This window comes from Lithobates pipiens, unplaced genomic scaffold (assembly GCF_037356315.1).
Source record: "Lithobates pipiens isolate NorthernLeopardFrog02 unplaced genomic scaffold, aLitPip1_a1.2 Scaffold_51, whole genome shotgun sequence".
Classification (NCBI taxonomy): domain Eukaryota; kingdom Metazoa; phylum Chordata; class Amphibia; order Anura; family Ranidae; genus Lithobates; species Lithobates pipiens.
This window is the reverse complement of record NW_027507874.1, coordinates 3,839,430-3,859,563: the sequence shown is the minus strand read 5'-3', so window position 1 is coordinate 3,859,563 and position 20,134 is coordinate 3,839,430. Positions and strand designations below refer to the sequence as shown.

Sequence of the window (20,134 nt, the reverse complement as noted above, 5' to 3'; positions counted from 1 at the left end):
TTTTTTTTACATGTTTGTATTGCAATGGTAATGTCATTTTTAAAGGAATTTTTTATTTTTATTGTTTCACTTTAAGCATCATTAAAATCACTGCTCCTGTAAAAACAACCTTTTTAAAGAAAATGTTTTGCATTATTTCATGTCCCCCAGGGCATTACCTGGGACCCTATACCCTTTTTATGGTCAATAAATTGCATATAAGCCTTCAAAATGTGGACTTAATTTTTCAAGTTCGGGTCCCATAGATTTTAATAGAGTTCGGGTCTGAACATTTGCAATGTTTTAAAGTTCTGGTGCGAACTGAATAGGGGAGTGTTCAGCCTAACTCTAGCTATCACAGATCACACACAGTAGTAAACAATGATGTCATGAATGGATTCCATTCATGACTATTGTTTACTAGGTGTCATGTGATCGCGCAGTGATCACATGGTATATGGGCCACTCACAGCTGCCCAATACCGAGTACCGCAGTCCACTGTGTTTGATGGACACAGCTGTTGCAGATCGCGACATTGCAGATGGTACATTGCTGAGCCTGGAGGAGCCGCCCATCAGCAGTAAATGAACTGCAGGTGGTTGGCAAGTGGGTAATTTAGTAGAATGAGGGAAGGGCAGAACCCCTGTCAGCTTTTTTTTTCCTGGTCTGTGTCTCTGCTGCAGATTTTCACTGACCTCTGATGAAATCATTGTCAGCAAGACAGGAAATAAGGACAAATCTCTCTGAATAGCAGAAAAAGGGTTCTAATCCCATCTTAAATATTCAAAACTAGAAAATACATTTTTGGCTTGACATGCACTTTAGAGAAACTCCGTCCTTTTGTGCATTAAAGCTGAATTCCAGGGAAATTAAAAATATACCCTTGCAGTGGAAACCCCAACCCCCCACCCCCTCACGGCAAAGGTTAAATGCTTATTTTTGTCTAGGGTAGCACTGTAATGCGGCTTTACTTACCCCTTGCTCTCCTGGCAAACAGCATGCTCCACTTTCCTCCGATGTTCTGAAATGTGGGCGGACCCTCGGCATCCTCTCATACAAGGCAGGACTGCCGGTCCTGCATTGTATCTGATGACATCAGAGTGGGACTGACAGACAGAGTGTTGTCTGTCGGTTGCATGCAGAGGAGAAGCCTGCAGAAGTGAAAGATAAGGTAAATAAAAAATTCTTTATAATTGTGGCCTAGGCAAAAAAAACAAAAACGAGCATTTAGCCCTTGCAGGGCAGGTGCAGTGCTACTGCAAAGGTAGATTATTCATTTCGCCAGAGTTAGCCTTTAAAGGGCAAAGTGACAGAGTCTCTAGAAAGCTCATGGAAAGCCCACCCTTCATACTTCTGCCATGATCCTTTGCCGTTCCTTCCTCCATTGGAGCTGGGAGCACTGTGCAACCTCCATGTCAGCTGGCATTGGGGCTTGCAAAGGGTTGATGATGTCCTCCTATTGTGACAATATAAGGACCTGGTGATTGGCCCTGACCTCTAAGCATTGCGTCCTGGGAGGAGATCACATGCCTCCTTCCCCCATACCTGGCAGGACCAGACATATTGTAAGATCTTCGAGAGAGCAGAAAACTGAGTATAATTGGGTTAGGGTTGGGCTTTTAAAAGACTTTGTCCTGAGTTAGAATAAAGCTGTGCTTTGCCAATGCAGGATTAAAGCTCCAAGTACTCCTCTGTGATGTATATACAAACTAGGGATGCAACGAAATTTCGGCCGCCGAAACATATCGGCCGAAAATGGCCTTCTCGACATTTTGCTGGAAAGGAAATCACGCTGATAACCGTGCCGAAAATGGGCCGTGGCCTGGGTGGAGCATCCCCATCCAACCCCAGTACTCTTCTCCCCTCTCTCCCCCTCCGACGAGGCGGCTGAAAGCAAAACAGTGCTCTATCTATGGAGGAAAGCTGTCAGCAAACCGCTTTAAAGAGCAGATTGACGGCATGATCAGCAGGAGGAGCATTATCATTGTGCAGCACTGCGGGGGGTTAAGAGTGCAGGACATGTTGTTTGACATGCTGTTAGAAACAGTGAGCCTGCTGCATAGGCTAACTGCTCGTTTTGTCAAGGGGTGACCAGAAAGCCTTATACTCACCCAATCCATTGCTCCAGCGGAAAACGGAGCTCCCCCACCATCCAGCGGTGGACTGTTCCCGGTGTCTTTACATCCACAGCAGATCTGCTAGACTGCAGGGGGGAGGAAGGCAGGAGCTCTCCAACCCCCTAGAGCAGGGGTCTCCAAACTTTCTAAACAAAAGGCCAGTTTACGGTCCTTCAGACTTCAGGGGGGCTGGACTAGGGCCAGTGGGAGTAGAAGATTTCCTGCCGTCCAGTTTTAGTAAACAATGCACTATCCTTGGTGTCATTGGGAGGACTATGTCCCATTGTTTTTAGTTGGAAGAATATTGCACCATCTTTGGTGTCAGTGGGAGGAATAGTGCCCCATTGTTGGTGTCAGTGGAAGGAATAGTGCCTCATTATTGGTGTCAGTGGGAGGAATAATGCCCCATCGTTGGTGTCAGTGGAAGGAATAGTGCCTTATTGTTGGTGTCAGTGGGAGGAATAGTGCCTAAAGGGCTGCATCTGGCCTGCAGGTCACAGTTTGGATACCACTGCCCTAGACAAAAACAAGAAGTTAACCCCAGCAGTGCGGGCACAGCCTCACTGCATGGGGGGAAAAAAAACATTTTGTTTGGAGTTTAAAAAGGAGCACAGAATCACATTGACTGTGCAATCACTGCTATCTTCGTATGCTCCCAATTTTTTTTTTTTTATCTGTACCAAGAGACTACAGGAATTGTGCCATGAACTGATAGTGGTCATGTGACTGCACCAAAAAAACCCAAGGGCAGAAAGCAGTTTCCTGGCACTGGCCTGTAGGCATAAATTATACTCTGTGCTGCCGTGTTCAGCAGTAAGCAGTAAGGGTCAACCAACTGTGTGAGTCTACGGTCATTCACCACTTACCTCTCCAGTCAGGTGGTTCATGTCGGAGGTGGAGCCAAGAAAATCCACAACTGTCCGCAGACTGTCCATGTTTGCGAGATGTTACAACAAATTCCTAATGAGCAGTCAGGGCGTTACATTCTGCTTGTCGGTGGAAGGTGGAAGGGGCTTCTGTATTTCTGCATACATCTTCTTCTACTGTTGGAGAGAAACAGACTATTAGTGTTGTGTGTGGAGGCTGATTATTGGGGAACTTGATTTTAGCTGATATGGTAGTGTGTCTATGAACATACACAGCCCAGCTTGGGAGCGCGCCCACACAAGTGCCTCCACTGTAGCTGGCTTTCTGAGGATACACAACCCCATATACAACAAACTGTGATGTATTCTGACACCTAATGGAACCAGCATTAACTTTTTCAACAATCTGAGTAACATTAGCTCTTCTACTGGATTGGACTACAAGGGCCATTCTTTGCTCCCCTTGGCCACCCATGATCCTGTTACCAGTTCGCCAGTTTTAATTCCTTAAACCACTTTTGGTTGGTCCTGACCACTGCAGACCGGGAACATCCCACAAGAGCTTCAGTTTCGGAGGTGCTCTGACCCAGTCGTTTAGACATTAAAATTTGTCCCCTCAAAGTCCTTCAAATCCTTACACTTGCCCATTGTTTCTGCTTTCATCAACTTCAGGGACAACATGTTCACTTACTGCCTAATATATCCAACCTACTTTCACATATCATTGTAACAAGATAATCAATGTTATTCACTTTACCTATCGGTGGTCCTAATGTTATGGCTGATTTGTGTATATGTGTGTTATACTGTATATAACAGAATAGCAGCTGATCGAATATAATGCTCCACACAAATCTGGTGATATAACACAAGCTATAGTAAGCGCTCAGATCTTCTCAGAGAGCATAAAAAAAAAATCCAAAAGCTGCTTTATTACCCTGTTGTTTCTGCAGGTCAAAGAGGCTCTTACCCATTCCCATTGAAACAGGGTAATAAAGCAGCTTTTGGATTTTTTTTTTATGCACTCCGAAAAGATCTGAGCACTTACTATAGCTTGTGTGGATATACAGTGCCTTGCAAAAGTATTCGGCCCCCTTGAACTTTTCAACCTTTTGCCACATTTCAGGCTTCAAACATAAAGATATAAAATTTAAATTTTTTTGTGAAGAATCACCAACAAGTGGGGCACAATTGTGAAGTGGAACGAAATCTATTGGATAATTGAAATTTTTTTAGCAAATAAAAAACTGAAAAGTGGTGCGTGCAAAATTATTCGGCCCCTTTACGTTCAGTGCAGCAAACTCACTCCAGAAGTTCAGCGAGGATCTCTGAATGATCCAATGTTGTCCTAAATGACTGATGGTGATAAATAGAATCCACCTGTGTGTAATCAAGTCTCTGTATAAATGCACCTGCTCCGTGATAGTCTCAGGGTTCTGTTGAAAGCGCAGAGAGCATCATGAAGACCAAGGAACACACCAGGCAGGTCCGTAATACTGTTGTGGAGAAGTTTAAAGCCGGATTTGGATACAAAAAGATTTCCCAAGCTTTAAATATCCCAAGGAGCACTGTGCAAGCGATCATTTTGGAATGGAAGGAGTATCAGACCACTGCAAATCTACCAACACCTGGCCGTCCCTCTAAACTTTCAGCTCAGACAAGGAGAAGACTGATCAGAGATGCAGCAAAGAGGCCCATGATCACTCTGGATGAACTGCAGAGAACTACAGCTGAGGTGGGAGAGTCTGTCCATAGGACAACAATCAGTCGTACACTGCACAAATCTGGCCTTTATGGAAGAGTGGCAAGAAGAAAGCCATTTCTCAAAGATATCCATAAAAAGTCTCGTCTAAAGTTTGCCACAAGCCACCTGGGAGACACACCAAACATGTGGAAGAAGGTGCTCTGGTCAGATGAAACCAAAATCAAACTTTTTGCCCACGATGCAAAACGATATGTTTGGCGTAAAAGCAACACAGCTCATCACCCTCAACACACTATCCCCACTGTCAAACATGGTGGTGGCAGCATCATGGTTTGGGCCTGCTTTTCTTCAGCAGGGACAGGGAAGATGGTTAAAATTGAGGGGAAGATGGATGCAGCCAAATACAGGACCATTCTGGATGAAAACCTGTTGGAGTCTGCAAAAGACCTGAAACTGGGACGGAGATTTATCTTCCAACAAGACAATGATCCCAAACATACAGCAAAATCTACAAAGGAATGGTTCACAAATAAACGTATCCAGGTGTTAGAATGGCCAAGTCAAAGTCCAGACCTGAATCCAATCGAGAATCTGTGGAAAGAGCTGAAAACTGCTGTTCACAAATGCTCTCCATCCAACCTCACTGAGCTCGAGCTGTTTTGCAAGGAAGAATGGGCAAGAATTTCAGTCTCTCGATGTGCAAAACTGATAGAGACATACCCCAAGCGACTTGCAGCTGTAATCGCAGCAAAAGGTGGCTCTACAAAGTATTAACGCAAGGGGGCCAAATAATTTTGCACGCCCCACTTTTTTTATTAGTTAAAAAAGTTTCAAAAATCCAATAGATTTCGTTCCACTTCACAATTGTGTCCCACTTGTTGGTGATTCTTCACAAAAAATAACAATTTTATATCTTTATGTTTGAAGCCTGAAATGTGGCAAAAGGTTGAAAAGTTCAAGGGGGCCGAATACTTTCGCAAGTTCAAGGGGGCCGAATACTTTCGCAAGGCACTGTAGCTTGATATATCGTGAGATATACCTCCCTTCTGAGCAAGATGGCCAAAGTCTATCCATTAAGGAGATAAGGATGTGAAGCATCTAAAGTCTGCCTCTCTAGTTGTTGAGGCCTTGGTGAGGCAAGCATGTTGCGCTTTCTTTGGAAGATGCAGTGAATGGCCTGAAAGTCCACCTGGGGTCTTTTGGCCATGTTTAAAGTGATGAAAATGTGGATGGAGAATGTGGATGCAGTGTTCAAGAGCTTTTTTAGAAAGTCTGTAGTTCAGGAGCTGGTGTCAGTTTCCATGGTGAGGCTCCAATTGACATAATTCGCATAGTAGCATGGGTTATGCTCTCGTCAGTTAAGGCAAAGTGAGTGCTATGGCTGGGGCCTAGGCTTGCTGATTCCGCCTCTAACAGGCATAGTGTAACATCCCTTTGAGGGAGCTTCATTTTTTGGCAAGCTGGATAGCATCATAACCCAGGTCACAGTTGGCAAATCGGGTCCTGCTAGGCCGGAAGATGACAGTCTAGAAATCGAAGTTCAGAGCGTGCGAGGGTCGCACATTTTTACAGACCAGGTCCGGATTTTAGGAAGAACTGGTGAAGAAGCCAGATATACCCTCAGAAGTATGCTAAAAGCTTGACCTCAGGTATCCAAGAAGCTAAAGAGTTTGGGCTTCAGACTATTGGAACGTCAAAGTGATCATTTCAGGACACGCATGGTTCATCAGAAGTCCTCCTCATCTCGGATTCATTTCTGCAGAGTTTGCCTCACTCTGAGGTAATATAAGCATATACTCTTGTTTTACGTAAAGTTACTGGTGTCCAAAGTACCGCTGTGCCAGTCTCAGAATGCAAGAGATTTCAAGGAATGTACTCGTCCCTTTTTATGGTCATGAAGTGGAACAGCTTGCGGAGGCTGGTTTTAGACCTTGCGCACCTGAGACAATTTTCAGAAAAAGGAGAAGTTCAAGATGGAGACATTGTCCCGGATTCATAGGGGGTCCAGCCAGGTGACTGGCTTGTTTCCAAAAGATCTAAAGATGCTTACTTTCATGTGCTCATTGTAGAAGACTTCCATAAGTTCCTTTGGTTCGCTGTAGGTCAAGACCTTCTCCAGCTCGCTTGTCCACCATTTCGGCTTTCAACATCACCCTGTGTGTTTTCAGAGTCTTATTGGTTGTTATAGTCTTTATCAAAACAAGGAGCATACACTTGCTTAGTTACTTGGATGTCCTTCAACTACTGTCCCAAGATAAGGCAGCTGCTGGAGCCCAGAGCTCTGGTCTTTTCAATGCTCCTCAAATTCAGCTGGCGGTTGAATTTGGAAAAGATTCACCTGGAGCCCAGTCAGTCTCTTGGGTGCCTCGGGGCTTAGTTCAATATAATCAAGAGGAACATTGATTTGTCTTTGGATCCTGATATTCTGGAACAGAATACTCCTGGCCCTCTCTTCTTTCCATCTGTATGCCTTTCAGTGTCTAAAATGATTGGCACTATGGTGTCTTTGGATTCAACGGTCAAGTGGACGCTCTGGAGAAAGCAGCCCTTCTGGAAGGGGTTTCTCCCGCAGTGGGAGCCAGGAAGAAGAATTCAGGTCATCTGACCTCAGTCATGAGAGCGAGTCCCCTGGTGGCTGCAATGGAGAAATTGGCTCACTTGCCATCCCATTGCCCCATTTCCTAGTTCACAATCACGTCTGATGCCAGCAATACTGGATGGGGGGGCTTGCTGCCTGTCGGGGATAGCTCAAGGCAGGCGGGGCTGTCAATTTCACAAGATTATGTTGAACAATTGGTGTGGAGTGTTCGAGGGATGTCTCTGTTGAAGGCCTCTCTGCCAAGTTAGCCTTTCTCTTGGCTATCACATCAGCATAAAAAGCCTCAGAGATGGATTCATGGAGAACTTTTCTTAACGTTCTTTCCAGTTCAAGCGGTACTGTTACCTATGTTTGACTCAATTCCCAAGGGTGCATCAGTCTTTCATGGGAACCAAGAGATTGTTCTGCCAACCTTTAGAGTACTAACTTGCGTCCTTTAAACGTGGGAGAGGTTGTGTTGTGGCTTAGCTGGTTAAAGAGCATATCTAGTAAACAGGGAATCCTGAGTTTGACTCTCAGCAGTGCCTTCCTTTGGTTCTAGGAATCTCTCAGATATTGTGTAGTTATATCTACAAGCTACAGCTTCCTTCAGGCTTCAGAACGCCTGTTCATTATTTTGGCCAGAAAGGACAAAGCGTGCCTCATCAAAGACGAATGTGGCATGGATTGTCTACGACATCTGACAGGCTCAAAGAGCCGGGGGCTTGGCTCCTTTGGAGGTAGTGGCCGCTCACTCGACCAGGAGTGGGTCTACATCTTGGGAAGCTTTGCAGCTAGTAAGTCCCCATATATCCGCTGCCATGGAGTCTGTCAAGAAAACGGAACGTTTTCCTTTCCTGATGGACTCCATGGCAGCAGGAGTTCCCTCCCATTGTCTTGAGTAGGCTAGTTATGGAACGTGGCCTCTGGCTTAGAGCAAAGATTTATGTGAGTGGGGTCCTATAGTGGAGATGGGGTTAACTCTTACGTACGCTGCCATGGAGTCCATCCGGAAAGTTAAATTATGGTAAGTATTTGATAGGAAATTATTATTCTTATTAAAATTATTATTCTTATTACTGTTGGTGGTGGCGATATTGTTATCCTTATTATAATTATTTTTATTATTAATGTTGACGTGCTGGTATTGTTATTCCTTTTAAAATAATATTGTTATTATTGGTATTGCTATTTTTATTATAATGATTACTAGTATTATTATTTCTGGTGGTGGTGATGGTATTATTATTCTAATTATTATTATTAATATTAGTGGTGGTGGTAATATTATTGTTATTATTGTGGGCAGTGATGTGATGTGGTGGATAGGTTGGAGTACTTTCCCCCGGTTTCCCTCTGGGTGATTGAGAATTGGGTGAAGGATGAGACCCAGGACCCTCATAGGTGAGTGATGGAGTATTAGGAGTGAGATGATACCCAGGACTATCAAAGGTCAGTGATAGAGTATTGGGGGTGGGAAGATCGCGGGACCCTCATTGGTCAGTGATGGAGTATTGGGTGAGGGATGATCCCGGGACCCTCATAGGTCAGGTTTGGAGTACTGGTTGTGGGATGATCCCGGGACCCTTATAAGGTCAGTGATGAATAATTGGGCGAGGGGTGACACCGGGACCCTCCTAGGTCAGAGATCTGTGTGGGATGATCCCAGGACCCTCATAAGTCAGTGATGGGTGTGGAGTGACCATGGGACCCTCATAGGTCAGTGATAGGTGATCCCGGGACCCACATAGGTCAGTGATGGGTGTGGGGTGATACCGGGATCCTCATAGGTCAGTGATGGAGTATTGGGTGCAGGATGATCCTAGGACCCTCATAGGTCAGTGATGGAGCATTGGGTGTTGGATGATCCCGGAACCCTCATAGGTCAGTGATGGAGTATTGGGTGCAGGATGATCCTGGGACCCTCATAAGTCAGCGATGGAGTCTTGGGCGTGGGATGATCCCGGGACCCTCATAGGTCAGTGATGAAGAATTGGGTGAGGGATGAGCCTCAGGAACCTCATAGGTCAGTGATAGAGTATCTGGTGTGGGATGATCCCGAGACCCTCATAAGGTCAGTGATTAGGTATTTAGTGAGGGGTGACCCCGGGACCCTCCTAGGTCAGTGATGGGTGTGGCATGATCCCGGGACTCTCATACAGTAAGTCAGTGATGGGTGTGGGGTGATCCCGGGAACCGCATAGTCCAGTGATGGAGAATTGGGTGTGGGATGATCCAGAGACCCTCATAGGTGAGTGATGGAGTATTGGGTGAAGGATGATCCTGGGACCCTCATAGGTCAGTGATGGGTGTGGCATGATCCCGGGACTCTCATACAGTAAGTCAGTGGTGGGTATAGGGTGAACCCTCATAGGTCAGTGATGAGTATTGGGTGCAGGATGATCCTGGGACCCTCATAGGTCGGTGATGGAGTATTGAGTGTGGGATGGTCCCGGGACCCTCATAGATCAGTAATGAAGTATTGGGTAAGGGATGAGCCTCAGGAACCTCATAGGTCAGTGATGGAGTATTGGGTGTGGGATGATCCCAGGACCCTCATAAGGTCAGTGATGAAAAATTGAGTGAGGGGTGACCCTGGGACCCTCCTAGGTCAGTGATGGGTGTGGGATGATCCCAAGACCCTCATAAGTCAGTGATGGATGTGGGATGATCCCGGGAACCTCATAGATCAGTGATGGAGTATTGGGTGTGGGATGACCCTGAAACCATCATAGGTCAGTGATGGGTTTGGGGTGGCCCTGGGACCCTCATAGGTCAGGGATGGGTGACCCCAGGACCCTCATAGGTCAGTGATGGGTGTGGGCTGATCCCGGGATCCTCATAGGTCAGTGATAGAGTATTGGGTGCCGGATGATCATGGGACCCTCATAGGTCAGTGATAAAGTATTGGGTACAGGATGATCAGGGGACCCTCAAAGGTCAGTGAAGGAGCATTGGGTGAGGGATGGTCATGGGACCCTTGCAGGTCAGTGATGGAGTATTGGGTGCAGGATGATCCCGGGACCCTCACAGGCCAGTGATGGCGTATTGGGTGTAGGATGATCCCGGTACCATCATAGGTCAGTTATGGAGTATTGGGTGTGGGATGATCCCGGAACCCTCATAGGTCAGTGATAAAGTTTTGGGTACAGGATGATCAGGGGACCCTCAAAGGTCAGTGAAGGAGCATTGGGTGAGGGATGGTCATGGGACCCTCGCAGGTCAGTGATGGAGTATTGGTTACAGGATGATCCCGGGACCCTCACAGGCCAGTGATGGCGTATTGGGTGTAGGATGATCCCGGTACCCTCATAGGTCAGTGATGGAGTATTGGGTGTGGGATTATCCCGGAACCCTCATAGGTCAGTGATGGAGTATTGGGTGCAGGATGATCCCGAGACCCTCATAGGTCAGTGATGGAGTTTTGGGTGCAGGATGATCCCGGGACCCTCATAGGTCAGTGATGAAGAACTGGGTGAGGGATGAGCCTCAGAAACCTCATAGGTCAGTGATAGAGTATCGGGTGTGGAATGATCCCAGGACCCTCATAAGGTCAGTGATTAAGTATTTAGTGAGGGGTGACCCCGGGATCCTCCTAGGTCAGTGATGGGTGTGGCATGATCCCGGGACTCTCATACAATAAGTCAGTGATGGGTGTGGGGTGATCCCGAGAACCTCATAGGCCAGTAATGGGTCACCCCGGGACCCTCATAGGTCAGTGATGGGTGACCCCGGGACCCTCATAGGTCAGTGAAGGGTATAGGGTGATCCCGGGATCCTCATAGGTCAGTGATGGAGTATTGGGTGTGGGATGATCCAGAGACCCTCATAGGGGAGTGATGGAGTATTGGGTGCAGGATGATCCTGGGACCCTCATAGGTCGGTGATGGAGTATTGAGCGTGGGATGGTCCCGGGACCCTCATAGATCAGTGATGAAGTATTGGGTGAGGGATGAGCCTCAAGAACCTCATAGGTCAGTGATGGAGTATTGCGTGTGGGATGATCCCAGGACCCTCATAAGGTCAGTGATGAAAAATCGAGTGAGGGGTGACCCTGGGACCCTCCTAGGTCAGTGATGGATGTGGAATGATCCTGGGACCCTCATAGGTCCGTGACGGGTGTGGGATGATCCCGGGAACCTCATAGGCCAGTGATGGAGTATTGGGTGTGGGATGACTCTGGGACCATCATAGGTCAGTGATGGGTTTGGGGTGGCCCTGGGACCCTCATAGGTTAGTGATGGGTGTGGGGTGATCCCGGGATCCTCATAGGTCAGTGATGGAGTATTGGGTGTAGGATGATCCCGGTACCCTCATTGGTCAGTGATGGAGTATTGGGAGTAGGATGATCGCGGGACCCTCATAGGTCCGTGATGGGTGTGGGATGATCCCGGGAACCTCATAGGCCAGTGATGGAGTATTGGGTGAAGGATGATACCGGGACCCTCATAGGTCAGTGATGGAGTATTGGGTGTGGGATGATCCTGGGACCCTCAAAGGTCAGTGATGGAGTATTGGGTGTGGGATGATCCTAAGACCCTCATAGGTGAGTTATGGAGTATTGGGTGCAAGATGATCCTGGGACCCTCATAGGTCGGTGATGGAGAATTGGATAGGGGATGATCAGGGGACCCTCAAAGGTCAGTGAAGGAGCATTGGGTGAGGGATGGTCATGGGACCCTCGTAGGTCAGTGATGGAGTATTGGGTGCAGGATGATCCCGGGACCCTCATAGGTTAGTGATGGAGTATTGGGTGTGGGATGATCCTGGGACCCTCATAGGTCAGTGATGGAGTATTGGGTGCGGGATGATCCCAGGACCCTCATAGGTCAGTGATGGAGTATTGGGTGCGGGATGATCCCGGGACCCTCACAGGCCAGTGATGGAGTATTGAGTGTAGGATGATCCCGAGACCCTCATAGGTCAGTGATGGAGTATTGGGTGTGGGATGATCCTGGGACCCTCATAGGTCGGTAATAGAGTATTGGGTGTGGGATGATCCCGAGACCCTCATAGGTCAGTGGAGTATTGAGTAAAGGATGATAATGGGACCCTCATAGGTCAGTGATAAAGTATTGGGTACAGGATGATCAGGGGACCCTCAAAGGTCAGTGAATGAGCATTGGGTGAGGGATGGTCATGGGACCCTCATAGGTCAGTGATGGAGTATTGGGTGCAGGATGATCCTGGGACCCTCACAGCCCAGTGATGGAGAATTGGGTGTAGGATGATGCCGGGACCCTCATAGGTCAGTGATGGAGTATTGGGTGTGGGATGATCCTGGGACCCTCATAGGTCAGTGATGGAGTATTGGGTGCGGGATGATCTCGGGACCCTCATAGGTCAGGGATCTGTGTGGGATGATCCCAGGACCCTCATAAGTCAGTGATGGGTGTGGGATGATCCTGGGACCCTCATAGGTCAGTGATAGTTGATCCCGGGACCCACATAGGTCAGTGATGGATGTGGGGTGATACCGGGATCCTCATAGGCCAGTGATAGAGTATTGGGTGCAGGATGATCCTAGGACCCTCATAGGTCAGTGATGGAGTATTGGGTGCAGGATGATACTGGGACCCTCATAGGTCAGTGATGGAGTTTTGGGTGCAGGATGATCCCGGGACCCTCATAGGTCAGCGATGGAGTCTTGGGTGTGGGATGATCCGGGACCCTCATAGGTCAGTGATGAAGAACTGGGCGAGGGATGAGCCTCAGGAACCTCATAGGTCAGTGATAGAGTATCGGGTGTGGAATGATCCCAGAACCCTCATAAGGTCAGTGATTAAGTATTTAGTGAGGGGTGACCCCGGGACCCTCCTAGGTCAGTGATGGGTGTGGCATGATCTCGGGACTCTCATACAATAAGTCAGTGATGGGTGTGGGGTGATCCCGGGAACCTCATAGGCCAGTGATGGGTCACCCCGGGACCCTCATAGGTCAGTGATGGGTGACCCCGGGACCCTCAAAGGTCAGTGATGGGTATAGGGTGATCCCAGGATCCTCAAAGGTCAGTGATGGAGTATTGGGTGTGGGATGATCCAGAGACCCTCATAGGTGAATGATGGAGTATTGGGTGCAGGATGATTCTGGGACCCTCATAGGTCGGTGATGGAGTATTGAGTGTGGGATGGTCCCGGGACCCTCATAGATCAGTGATGAAGTATTGGGTGAGGGATGAGCCTCAGGAACCTCATAGGTCAGTGATGAAAAATTGAGTGAGGGGTGACCCTGGGACCCTCCTAGGTCAGTGATGGGTGTGATATGATCCCAAGACCCTCATAAGTCAGTGATGGATGTGGGATGATCCTGGGACCCTCATAGGTCTGTGATGGGTGTGGGATGATCCCGGGAACCTCATAGGCCAGTGATGGAGTATTGGGTGTTGGATGATCCTAGGATCCTCATAGGTCAGTGATGGAGCATTGGGTGTTGGATGATCCCGGAACCCTCATAGGTCAGTGATGGAGTATTGGGTGCAGGATGATCCTGGGACCCTCATAGGTCAGTGATGGAGTTTTGGGTGCAGGATGATCCCGGGACCCTCATAGGTCAGCGATGGAGTCTTGGGTGTGGGAGGATCCCGGGACCCTCATAGGTCAGTGATGAAGAACTGGGTGAGGGATGAGCCTCAGGAACCTCATAGATCAGTGATAGAGTATCAGGTGTGGAATGATCCCAGGACCCTCATAAGGTCAGTGATTAAGTATTCAGTGAGGGGTGACCCCAGGACCCTCCTAGGTCAGTGATGGGTGTGGCATGATCTCAGGACTGTCATACAATAAGTCAGTGATGGGTGTGGGGTGATCCCGGGAACCTCATAGGCCAGTGATGGGTGACCACGGGACCCTCATAGGTCAGTGATGGGTGACCCCGGGACCCTCATAGGTCAGTGATGGGTATAGGGTGATCCCGGGATCCTCATAGGTCAGTGATGGAGTATTGGGTGTGGGATGACTCTGGGACCATCATAGGTCAGTGATGGGTTTGGGGTGGCCCTGGGACCCTCATAATCAGTGATGGGTGTGGGGTGATCCCGGGATCCTCATAGGTCAGTGATAGAGTATTGGGTGCCGGATGATCATGGGACCTTCATAGGTCAGTGATAAAGTATTGGATACAGGATGATCAGGGGACCCTCAAAGGTCAGTGAAGGAGCATTGGGTGAGGGATGGTCATGGGACCCTCGCAGGTCAGTGATGGAGTATTGGGTGCGGGATGATCTCAGGAACCTCATAGGTCAGTGATGGAGTATTGGGTGTGGGGTGATCCCGGGACCCTCATAGGTCAGTGATGGAGTATTAGGTGTGGGGTGATCCCGGGACCCTCATAGGTCAGTGATGGAGTATTAGGTGTGGGATGATCCCGGGACCCTCATAGGTCAGGGATCTGTGTGGGATGATCCCAGGACCCTCATAAGTCAGTGATGGGTCTGGGATGATCCTGGGACCCTCATAGTTCAGAGATGGGTGTGGAGTGACCATGGGACCCTCATAAGTCAGTGATAGGTGATCCCGGGACCCACATAGGTCAGTGATGGGTGTGGGGTGATACCGGGATCCTCATAGGTCAGTGATAGAGTATTGGGTGCAGGATGATCCTAGGACCCTCATAGTTCAGTGATGGAGCATTGGGTGTTGGATGATCCCGGAACCCTCATAGGTCAGTGATGGAGTATTGGGTGCAGGATGATCCTGGGACCCTCATGGGTCAGTGATGGAGTATTGGGTGCAGGATGATCCCGGGACCCTCATAGGTCAGCGATGGAGTCTTGGGTGAGGGATGAGCCTCAGGAACCTCATAGGTCAGTGATGGAGTATTGGGTTTGGGATGATCCCAGGACCCTCATAAGGTCAGTGATGAAAAATTGAGTGAGGGGTGACCCTGGGACCCTCCTAGGTCAGTGATGGGTGTGATATGATCCCAAGACCCTCATAAGTCAGTGATGGATGTGGGATGATCCTGGGACCCTTATAGGTCCGTGATGGGTGTGGGATGATCCCGGGAACCTCATAGGCCAGTGATGGAGTATTGGGTGTGGGATGACCCTGGGACCATCATAGGTCAGTGATGGGTTTGGGGTGGCCCTGGGACCCTCATAGGTCAGTGATGGGTGTGGGGTGATCCCGGGATCCTCATAGGTCAGTGATAAAGTATTGGGTACAGGATGATCAGGGGACCCTCAAAGGTCAGTGAAGGAGCATTGGGTGAGGGATGGTCATGGGACCCTCGCAGGTCAGTGATGGAGTATTGGGTGTGGGGTGATCCCGGGACCCTCATAGGTCAGTGATGGAGTATTAGGTGTGGGGTGATCCCGGGACCCTCATAGGTCAGGGATCTGTGTGGGTTGATCCCAGGACCCTCATGATGATCCCGGGAACCTCATAGGCCAGTGATGGAGTATTGGGTGTGGGATGACCCTGGGACCATCAGAGGTCAGTGATGGGTTTGGGGTGGCCCTGGGACCCTCATAGGTCAGTGATGGGTGACCCAGGACCCTCATAGGTCAGTGATGGGTGTGGGGTGATCCCGGGATCCTCATAGGTCAGTGATAGAGTATTGGGTACAGGATGATCAGGGGATCATCAAAGGTCAGTGAAGCAGCATTGGGTGAGGGATGGTCATGGGACCCTCGCAGGTCAGTGATGGAGTATTGGGTGCAGCATGATCCCAGGACCCTCACAGGCCAGTGATGGAGTATTGGGTGTAGGATGATCCCAGGACCCTCATAGGTCAGTGATGGAGTATTGGGTGTGGGATGATCCCGGGAACCTCATAGGCCAGTGATGGAGTATTGGGTGTAGGATGATACCGGGACCCTCATAGGTCAGTGATGGAGTATTGGGTGTGGGATGATCCCGGGAACCTCATAGGTCAGTGATGGAGTATTGGGTGTGGGATGATCCCGAGACCCTCATAGGTGAGTGATGGAGTATTGTGTGCAAGATGATCCCGGGACCCTCATAGGTGAGTGATGGAGTATTGGGTGCAGGATGATCCTGGGACTCTCATAGGTCGGTGAAGTAGTATTGGGTACAGGATGATCAGGGGACCCTCAAAGGTCACTGAAGGAGCATTGGGTGAGGGATGGTCATGGGACCCTCGTAGGTCAGTGAAGGAGTATTGGGTGTAGGATGATCCTGGGACCCTCATAGGTCAGTGATGGAGTATTGGGTGCGGGATGATCCCGGGACCCTCATAGGTCAGTGATGGAGTATTGGGTGCGGGATGATCCCGGGACCCTCACAGGCCAGTGATGGAGTATTGGGTGTAGGATGATCCCGGGACCCTCACAGGTCGGTGATGGAGTATTGGGTGCAGGATGATCATGGGACCCTCATCGGTCAGTGATAAAGTATTGGGTACAGGATGATCAGGGGACCCTCAAAGGTCAGTGAAGGAGCATTGGTGAGGGATGGTCATGGGACCCTCATAGGTCAGTGATGGAGTATTGGGTGCAGGATGATCCCGGGACCCTCACAGGCCAGTGATGGAGTATTGGGTGTAGGATGATCCCGGGACCCTTATAGGTCAGTGATGGAGTATTGGGTGTGGGATGATCCCGGGACCCTCATAGGTCAGTGATGGAGTATTGGGTACGGGATGATCCTGGGACCCTCATAGGTCAGTGATGGAGAATTGGGTGTGGGATGATCCCGGGACCCTCATAGGTCAGTGATGGAGTTTTGGGTGTGGGATGATCCCGAGACCCTCATAGGTGAGTGATGGAGTATTGGGTGAAAGATGATCCAGGGACCCTCATAGGTCAGTGATGGAGTATTGGGTGTGGGATGATCCAGGGACCCTCATAGGTCGGTGATGGAGTATTGGGTGTGGGATGATCCCGAGACCCTCATAAGTGAGTGATGGAGTATTGGGTGCAGGATGATCCTGGGACCCTCATAGGTCAGTGATGGAGTATTGGGTGCGGGATGATCCCGGGACCCTCATAGGTCAGTGATGGAGTATTGGGTGTGGGATGATCCCGAGACCCTCATAGGTGAGTGATGGAGTATTGGGTGAAAGATGATTCCGGGACCCTCATAGGTCAGTGATGGAGTATTGGGTGTGGGATGATCCCGGGACCCTCATAGGTCAGTGATGGAGTATTGGGTGTGGGATGATCCCGGGACCCTCATAGGTCAGTGATGGAGTATTGGGTACGGGATGATCCCGGGACCCTCATAGGTCAGTGATGGAGAATTGGGTGTGGGATGATCCCGGGACCCTTATAGGTGAGTGATGGAGTATTGGGTGTGGGATGATCCCGAGGCCCTCATAGGTGAGTGATGGAGTATTGGGTGAAAGATGATCCTGGGACCCTCATAGGTGAGTGATGGAGTATTGGGTGTGGGATGATCCAGGGACCCTCATAGGTGAGTGATGGAGTATTGGGTGCAGGATGATCCTGGGACACTCATAGGTCGGTGATGGAGTATTGGGTACAGGAAAATCAGGGGACCCTCAAAGGTCAGTGAAGGAGCATTGGGTGAGGGATGGTCATGGGACCCTTGTAGGTCAGTGATGGATTATTGGGTGTAGGATGATCCCGGGACCCTCATAGGTCAGTGATGGAGTATTGGGTGTGGGATGATCCCGGGACCCTCATAGGTCAGTGATGGAGTATTGGGTGCGGGATGATCCCGGGACCCTCATAGGTCAGTGATGGAGTATTGGGTGCGGGATGATCCCGGGACCCTCACAGGCCAGTGATGGAGTATTGAGTGTAGGATGATCCCGGGACCTTCACAGGTCAGTGATGGAGTATTGGGTGTGGGATGATCCTGGGACTCTCATAGGTGAGTGATGGAGTATCGGGCGTGGGATGATCCCGGGACCCTCACAGCCCAGTGATACAGTATTGGCTGTAGGATGATCCCGGGACCCTCATAGGTGAGTGATGGAGTATTGGGTGTGGGATGATCCTAAGACCCTTATAGGTCGGTGATGGAGTATTGGGTGTGAGCTGATCATGGGACCCTCATAGGTCAGTGAAGGAGCTTTGGGTTAGGGATGGTCATGGGACCCTCGTAGGCCAGTGGAGTATTGGGTGCAGGATGATCCCGGGACCCTCACAGGCCAGTGATGGAGTATTGGGTGCAGGATGATCCCGGGACCCTCACAGGCCAGTGATGGAGTATTGGGTGTAGGATGATCCTGGGACCCTCACAGGCCAGTGATGGAGTATTGGGTGCGGGATGATCCCGGGACCCTCATAGGTCAGTGATGGAGTATTGGGTGCGGGATGATCCCGGGAACCCTCAAAGGTGAGTAATGGAGTATTGGGTGCAAGATGATCCTGGGATCCTCATAGGTCGGTGATGGAGTATTGGGTGTGGGATGATCCTGGCACCCTCATAGGTCGGTGATGGAGTATTGGGTGTGGGATGATCCCGAGACCCTCATAGGTCGGTGATGGAGTATTGGGTGCAGGATGATCATGGGACCCCCATAGGTCAGTGATAAAGTATTGGGTACAGGATGATCAGGGTACCCTCAAAGGTCAGTGAAGGAGCATTGGGTGAGGGATGGTCATGGAACCCTCGTAGGTCAGTGATGGAGTATTGGGTGCAGGATGATCCCGGGACCCTCACAGGCCAGTGATGGAGTATTGGGTGTAGGATGATCCCGGGACCCTCATAGGTCAGTGATGGAGTATTGGGTTCGGGATGATCCCGGGACCCTCACAGGCCAATGATGGAGTATTGAGTGTAGGATAATCCCGGGACCCTCATAGGTCAGTGATGGAGTATTGGGTGTGGGATGATCCCGGGACCCTTATAGGTCAGTGATGGAGTATTGGGTGCGGGATGATCCCGAGACCCTCATACAGTAGGTGAGTGATGGAGTATAGGGTGCGGGATGATCCCGGACCCTCATAGGTGAGTGATGGAGTATTGGGTGCGGGATGATTCCGGGACCCTCACAGGTCAGTGATGGAGTATTGGGTGCGGGATGATCCCGGGACCCTCACAGATCAGTGATGGAGTATTGGGTGCGGGATGATCCTGGGACCCTCATAGGTCAGTGATGGAGTATTGGGTGTGGGATGATCCTGGGACCCTCAAACGTCAGTGAAGGAGCCTTGGGTGAGGGATGGTCCTGGGACCCTCGTAGGTCAGTGATGGAGTATTGGGTGCAGGATGATCCCGGGACCCTCAAAGGTCAGTGATGAAGTATTGGGTGTAGGGTGACCCTGGGACCCTCATTGGTCAGTGATGGGTGTGGGGTGACCCTGGGTCCCTCATTGGTCAGTTATGGGGTGACCCCGGGCCCTCATAGGTTAGTGTTGGGTGACCCCGGGTCCCTCATTGGTCAGTTATGGGGTGACCCCGGGACCCTCATAGGTCACTGATAGGTGACCCCGGGACCCTCATTAGGTCAGTGATGGGTGCGGGGTGACCCCAGGTCCCTCATAGATCAGTGATGGGCATGGGGTGACCCCGACACACTCATTGGTCAGTGATGGGTGTGGGGTGACCCGGGTCCCTCATAGGTCAGTGACGGGTGTGGGGTGACCCCGGGACCCTCATTGGTCAATGTTGGGTGTGGGGTGACCCCAACACCCTTATTGGTCAGTGATCAGTGACCCTCAAAGGTCAGTGATGAAGTATTGGGTGTGGGGTGACCCCGGGACCCTCATTGGTCAGTGATGGGCGTGGGGTGACCCCGACACCCTCATTGGTCAGTGATGGGTGCGGGGTGACCCGGGTCCCTCATAGGTCAGTGACGGGTGTGGGGTGACCCCCATTGTTCAATGTTGGGTGTGGGGTGACCCTGGGACCCTCATTGGTCAGCGATGGGTGCGGGGTGACCGGGGGACCCTCATAGGTCAGTGATGGGTGACCCCGAGTCCCTTATCGGTCAGTGATGGGCATGGGGTGACCCCGG

General features: G+C 50.1%; 2 protein-coding genes across 5 annotated transcripts in view; one reads left to right on the top strand and one right to left on the bottom strand.

Annotated features, from left to right (window-relative positions):
* Window positions 1-20,134, top strand: part of LOC143957207 (uncharacterized) — a 441,673-nt gene that overhangs the window by 166,398 nt on the left and 255,141 nt on the right. The gene's annotated exons all lie outside the window — the stretch shown is intronic.
* LOC143957099 (uncharacterized) overlaps window positions 1-20,134 on the bottom strand; it is a 59,572-nt gene that overhangs the window by 38,991 nt on the left and 447 nt on the right. For 2 of the 4 annotated variants that reach the window (XM_077467238.1, XM_077467241.1), the window contains exons 1-2: window positions 2,964-3,137; window positions 956-1,131 (exon numbers count right to left, since the gene is read on the bottom strand). In XM_077467238.1, coding sequence (XP_077323364.1) covers window positions 956-1,027 — 72 coding nt within the window. In that variant the 5' untranslated portion in view covers window positions 1,028-1,131; window positions 2,964-3,137. Of the gene's footprint in view, window positions 1-955; window positions 1,132-2,963; window positions 3,141-20,134 lie in introns of those variants that run through there. The other 2 variants (XM_077467239.1, XM_077467240.1) reach the window with 2 other exon arrangements.